This window comes from Globicephala melas, chromosome 5 (genome assembly GCF_963455315.2).
Source record: "Globicephala melas chromosome 5, mGloMel1.2, whole genome shotgun sequence".
Classification (NCBI taxonomy): Eukaryota; Metazoa; Chordata; class Mammalia; order Artiodactyla; family Delphinidae; genus Globicephala; species Globicephala melas.
This window is the reverse complement of record NC_083318.1, coordinates 36860948-36867314: the sequence shown is the minus strand read 5'-3', so window position 1 is coordinate 36867314 and position 6367 is coordinate 36860948. Positions and strand designations below refer to the sequence as shown.

Below are 6367 nucleotides of genomic sequence, written 5' to 3'. Positions count from 1 at the left end.
AAAAAATCAATATTTGAAATCTTTTTCAACAATCCAGTTACTTAACTGAGATGTTACTATTGTGTTTATGAATTAATTAAACAAGCATGCTTCACCTGCAGAGAGCCAGTGTAGGACACAGGGGAGAGTGCGGGCTTTGGAGCTCTTTGAGTTCAATCCAGCCTCCCCACTTAGCAGCTTGGTGACCTTGGTCAAGTTACCTAATCTACATGAGCCTCAGCCTCCTACGATGCCCGTCTCTAGGTTTGTTATGGTGACTCAGTGAACTGATGTTTATGACGTGTCAGGTACTGCACTGCCATGGGTACGATGCAGGATACAGTCTGTCCCCAAACATAAATTAGAGCATCTTCCAACACTTTAAAGACAGACATTCACACAGGTGGTTTGAAGCAGACCCAGAAACACCGGTGCTCAATGGAAAGAAGAAGAAAGACATATCTTGCTAAAAGCAGCAACTTGCAGAAAGAGCATGAAATAAACACACTGACACCCACCTTGGACAAATACAGCAGGACACGTGTTTCTCACTGTAATGATAGTCTTTATTTGATTTTCATCACCTTTCAATGAAAGAGTGGTTCCCATCAGCACTATGTAATTATGAACCTCACAAATACATCTTATAGATAATGAAATTTCCTTAAAATTGAAAGATAAGTGTAAGGAAAATTTGTAGAGAGAGAAGGTATAAAATAGAAGCTTGGTTAAATGTAAAGCAGGTTTTTATCAAGAAAGAAAAATGGTACCACTACTCCGTTAAAGTGGTACTGCAAACATACTATTTTGCTTGTTCTCAAGCTAGTTGCTCATAAAAAAGAAGCTGGTTTGCCCTTTTCTTCTTAGTGATCAAATCAACATGCTTGTGTACCTCACCATCCTGGTAAGACAAAACCAAGGGGAAGGAGAAGCAAGGCTTCTAACTATGTTAAAAATCGTTTCTAGGGTAGGAGCACAAGCCTTGCTTTCCAGAAGGTGGAGAGACACATGACAGTTTCAGGGAGACCTGTGGGGGCCATGGCTTTAGCCCATTGTGTCTGGGCAGCTGACATAACTTCAGTCCCCCTGGGGTCTCTCTCTGGTCTGAGCTGCCTTAGCTCTGATGATCTGGCAGGACCGTGGTCACTAGGATTGGGTATTCCAAGGCATTGCAGTCATCCAACAGGAACACCAAATCCTGGAAAAGATGTGCAATGAGCAGGAATGTCATTGAAGGTGGCCACAGAGCCCATGCACAACTATAGGACTCCTGGTTATCCTCAAAGACTGTTCAATTGTTCCCCTTTGTGTGAAAATTTCCCAACCTTCATTCCCCCAAGGAGAGCTGGTTACGTCTTTCTTCACCTTCCCATTGAATCTCATATAGTCTTTGACTATTGAATTCAGTTGTACGTTGGTTGACCAGATGGATGGATGGATAGATGGGCAAGGGAGTGAATAAATGAATAAATCTTAATTATTGAGCAAAGACTCTGGGCCAGACATCGGGGATACCATGAGTAACAGCACCAGGTCTCACCTTCAAACACTTTAGAGCCAACAGCAGCACTTTTCAGACTGTATTATGTCTTCTTCTTGTCTCCCCTCCATGACCAAGGGGAGAGGGGAATGAGGAGGGGAATGGGTGTGGGACAAAATGCTCGTCTCATCTTTGATGCATAGTAACAAACAAATCTTAATAAAACTTAAAGCTAAAAAACCTAATAGCTAATTATTAGTTTCCTGGGCCAGGCCTGGTGTTCGGTATTCTATGTTTAGTCACCTTGATAGAGATCTTAGGACCGAGGGAGTTACTACAGTGTCCAGCACACACAGGGTCAGGTTGTAAGTAGTAGTATCCTCCCAATGCTCTCCTGACATGGGTATCATTCACGAATGAGGAAACTGTGGCTCAGAGAGAGGAGGCGACACTGGCATTTAGGAAGCAGGGAGGTGATGCTGAAGCCTGTGCCCCTAGGACCACACGACTCTGCTTCCTACATCTTAACCAGTGCTGATTCTGTGTTTTTCCCGTCTCCCTCCCCTCTGCTGCCAGATTCCTCCCAGCACAGAGCACACCAGAAGCCCCTCCCCCAGGAAGTCTCTCCTGATCCCAGGGCTCTGGGAATTCTCGGAATTCCAGAGTCCTCTACCCGCAATCCCAGCCCCATTTGCCTCGCAGCCTGTGGTCTTGGGTGTTGGAGATGGAGCTGGAGGACAGGAGGAGCCTTGTCCTCAGCAAGAGCTATAGGGTTGAGGAAGGGATTTGTGACCTGGAAGCACCCCACAAGCTTTTGTTCTCCTCCTCCTCATCTCCCTCTTCTCCTAACCCTTCTCTTAAGTTCTTGGCTGATGACAAGTAGAAAAAGAATGTTCAATGGCGTCACTTACCCTCCTGCAGAACGAGTTCATGATGGTGTACAGTTTCCGCACTTTGTCCTTCAAGGCATCTACCCGGGCCACCTTCCAACACTGGGGCGATGCCACAAAGTCCCGCAGCTTGGCCAGCACACAGTAATTCTGTGAGTGGACAACAGGGACGGGTCTCGTGGTGGAAGTCAGTAGCCAGAGACACGGGAGCTGGGGACTCCTGGCCCTTCTGCACAGTCTCTCCCCACTCCCACTCCAAGCCCTCCTGCAGGCAGGCAGACCCTTCTTACGTGTATATCCAGGTACAGCCTGGGCATGTATCTCACACACGGCTCCTGCAGAAAGGGAAACGGGTTTCTGTGTTGCTCACAGGGACACACCCTCAGCCTGGCCACAGAAGGCTCTCTGCCAGCCTCCCCAAAACCAGAGCAGCCCCAGATCCCTGGGGCCTTCCTTGATGCTGCCGTGTACAATACTTTCTTGTACCATATGCCACATTCCCCCAAAGTAAACTGCTCTTCTATAATTCAACTTTTAGAATGCAACCATTTTATCATTGACTATGAGCTAGGGAACAGTTATATATATATATATACACACACACACATATACATACATATATATATATAGAGAGAGAGATACATACATATAAATATGTGTGTCTATATATGTATATATATTAAAACAGTTCTATAACTGTAATCTAGACATAGTAATATATACAGTATATACTTTAGTAATATAAAACTGTATATATATGTACACTTTTATATTACTATATTTCACTTTTGCTTCTGTGCTGGCCTGAAGGTCAGAAGACCCAGATTCTGGTCCCTCCCGACCAATTATCCCCTGTGTGACGTAGGGTAGGTCTCCTTCTTCTTTGTGACTCGGTTTCCCAGTTGTGAGATTAGAGAGTTAGAACACATCACCTCCACTTCCTTCCAGCTCTGAGCCTATGCATTATTTTAAGCTTTAAAATCATATAGTTTTAAAAGATGATTGCTCTACCTATTTAATAGCAAGGAATTTGTGGATACATTGGGGCGCAAAAATACAACCAAATGTTGTTACAAAGAAATATTAATTTATTTGACAGAGTCGCTAAAAAGTAAATTGCAGAACTGCTGTGTTGTTTGATCCAATTTGTCCACACACTTGGATAACTATGTACAGACCCAGAGCTGAAATCCTATCCTCTGAATGTGATGGCAGCAGGTCACCTCTAGGTGGTAGAATTGCAGTAATATTTATTTTCTTCTTTGTCTTTTGTGCCTTTTCCAACCATTTTCAAAGTATATGACTTTCATAAGTTGAAAAAAATACTCATCATTTAAGTTTCAAAAAGAAAATACAAAGGAGGTGATAGGGTATCGTAAGCCCCACATCTGAGAACGGTGCATTTTATTTGAAGGGTTCACAAGCGGTAAAGGGATACTTTTAAATTTTACCAGAGCTTTGAAGTTTAATTTGTTTTGTTTCTACACTGGACGAGCAGTCAGGAGGCCGGATTCTAGTTCTGGGTGGCCCCTGTGGGACTGATGGCTCCGAGCCCCTGGGTCTTCCTCTTAACACAGTGTTGAGAACAGTGCAGACTCCTGGGTTGTCCTCTGTGCAGGCTGTGTCTGCGTTCAAGTCTTCAACCCTCCAGCTGCCCAAAGCCGGTGAGGGGCTCAGCCACCCCCTCTCACAGCTGAGGATGCTGATACTCAGGGTTGAGTAATTTGCTCAGGGTCCTACAGCAGGTTAGGGGTGGGGCTGATTCTGGGAGTTGCCCCCTTAGCTCCTGCTGGCTAGTGGAGAGAAGAAATAAGAGGACTCTTTGGTCCTCCTTAAGCTGGAGCTCTAAACTCTATGGGAGCTTCTCTTCTCCTGTTCCCTTCTCTTCTCTTCTCTTCTCTTCTCTTCTCTTCTCTTCTCTTCTCTTTCTCTCTTTCTCTCTCTCTTTTTACATTTTAAAACAGATCCTCTGATATTTGCTAGTTATAAACAAAAATTGTGATGTCTTTGATTATATTTTCTTTGTATTTAAAAGGAAGTGCAAACCATCGGTATTTAATAGGATGGGAATAAAACACAAATACCCTTGAAATTAACATTGACCAGAAAAGAAAAATAGCGTTTTTTCCCTGGTCCAAAGGCAAATTTTTGAGAGCTGGGTCTCCCAAGTCCTCAGGGGGGCCGAGGGCACTCACCGAAGGCTCCGTGGCCTGCAGGCTCCGGGAGTCAGCGGTGATCTCCCGGCTCAGGGCCAGCATCCTGGAGTAGCAGGTCGGGGGAGCCGGCTGAGCGGCGGGGGGGCCGGCCAGAAGCAGCATCAGCAGGGGAAGCAGCTGGGGGCTCATGGTGCAAAGGCGGCCTGACTGCAGTCTGAGGCCAGCCGCCCCTTTAAGCAGAGGCTTGGGGGTGGTCCTCCACGTCTCCGTTTCCTGTGGTGCCCAGCCAAGGCCAAGAGCACGCCCACCTGGCCTGTGGACACTGGAGCCTTTCAGACCTAACGGTCCCCCTTGTTGAGAGGAGGTGCTTCCTGGCAGGGGCGGGGAGGGGGAGATGCCAGGCACCTGGAAGGGAACAGGGTCTTCCTCTCACACAACTTGCAATAGAACTTTCTCTCCTGGCAGGGGCTCTTCCTGAAGTGGCAGGATTGGCAGATGAGGGGGGCAGAGGACAAGAGGAAGACAGGAGGGATGGTGGTTCAGCCAGAGGGGCGGGAGTGAGCATTCAGCCCCTTCAGTTAGAATGGGGACCGTTTGGTAAAACTGGATGATCTCTTGGAGCAGAACTGGGGGAGGGAAAGGGACCAGAAGTGATGGATTGAGGACCAGTGATCCGGGGGTTTGGGGTCAGGCAGCGTGGGTATCACTATCCACCCACCACTGACTGGCCAGGGGAACCTTGGGAAATCCCTTGCCTTCTGAGCAGCTGCGCCTCTGCCTCTGGAAGATGGGCTTGTGCTAGGGCCTGTGATGGGGGATGTGGGAGCATTCCCCTAGCTGGTCCACTTCAAGCTCCCAGCACAAGTCCTGGTACAGAGCAGACCCACTGGAAGGGTGGGTTCTCCATATGTGGGTCTCTTTTAGCAATGATGCTCTGCGGGCTGCTCTCCTGTAAATACAGGAGCGTGGGTACCAGTTAGAAGAGTAAGCTCTGCCCTTAGGGGCTCAGTGCATCGCATGGTCACCCACTTCTGTGATGACCCTGGGCAAGTTTCTTAACTCTTTCTTCCCTCTCCTTGTCTGTGAAACGGGGATGATAAGTGCATAGCGAGGAATAGAAGATGCTGAACTATTATCACAGTCAGAGCTAATGTCACTGTCTCCTTTCCTACAAGCATCCCTGCGAGGCAGGTCCTGCAGAAAACAGTCCAGTTTTCCATGTGGGAAAATTGAGACTCACAGAGTTCCAGCAACTTGTACAAGGTCATAAGGCTGGAGGCAAATGGGTCCAGTGGGGCTTTCTGCCTTGTCTTCATTCCGTCCTCCCGTTCTGCGGTGTGGAACTGGGGAAGAGCAGGACTCTTGCAGCCAGAGATGAGTTTGAGCTCTTGGGCTGCCCAAGACCAAGGAACAAGCAACGCGAAGGAGCTGTCGAAAGAGAGGAAGGTTCTTACTTAACACCAAGCATCACATATGCTCCAGCAGTAATGCGTGAAGCTCATTCATACAACTACACAGCTGTTGTCACAAATGCCATGAGCTTCACAGAAAGCCAGTGAAGTGGGTGGGGTTATTCCCATTTCCCAGATGAGGAAACTGAGGCTCTCAGGGGATATGAAACTGTCTGGGGTCACAAGGCTTATAAGGGGAGGCAGAGCTGTGCACCTGGGTCTGCCTGTCTCCCAAGCCTGTCTCACCGCAGGGGAGGGCAGAAGAGCGGCCCGGGCTGGCACACATTCCCAGAACAAAACAACCAAAGTGGAGGACCAGAAGGTTAAGGGAAAGGAGTGTGGTGTCCTGCATATTGAGCAGCATCGAGGATCAACAGCAGGGATGAAAGTTCAGCTCCAGCCTCTCCCTGT

General features: G+C 47.7%; 1 protein-coding gene across 1 annotated transcript; it reads right to left on the bottom strand.

Moving 5' to 3' along the window:
* Window positions 1–523: 523 nt before the first annotated feature.
* CYTL1 (cytokine like 1) lies at window positions 524–4734 on the bottom strand. Its single transcript, XM_030863844.3, has 4 exons — window positions 4545–4734; window positions 2640–2684; window positions 2371–2499; window positions 524–1177 (listed from the first exon to the last, which is right to left on the bottom strand). Exons 1-4 carry the CDS (start codon window positions 4692–4694, stop codon window positions 1094–1096), a joined length of 408 nt encoding a protein of 135 aa, XP_030719704.1. The 5' UTR covers window positions 4695–4734; the 3' UTR covers window positions 524–1093.
* Window positions 4735–6367: the final 1633 nt, after the last annotated feature.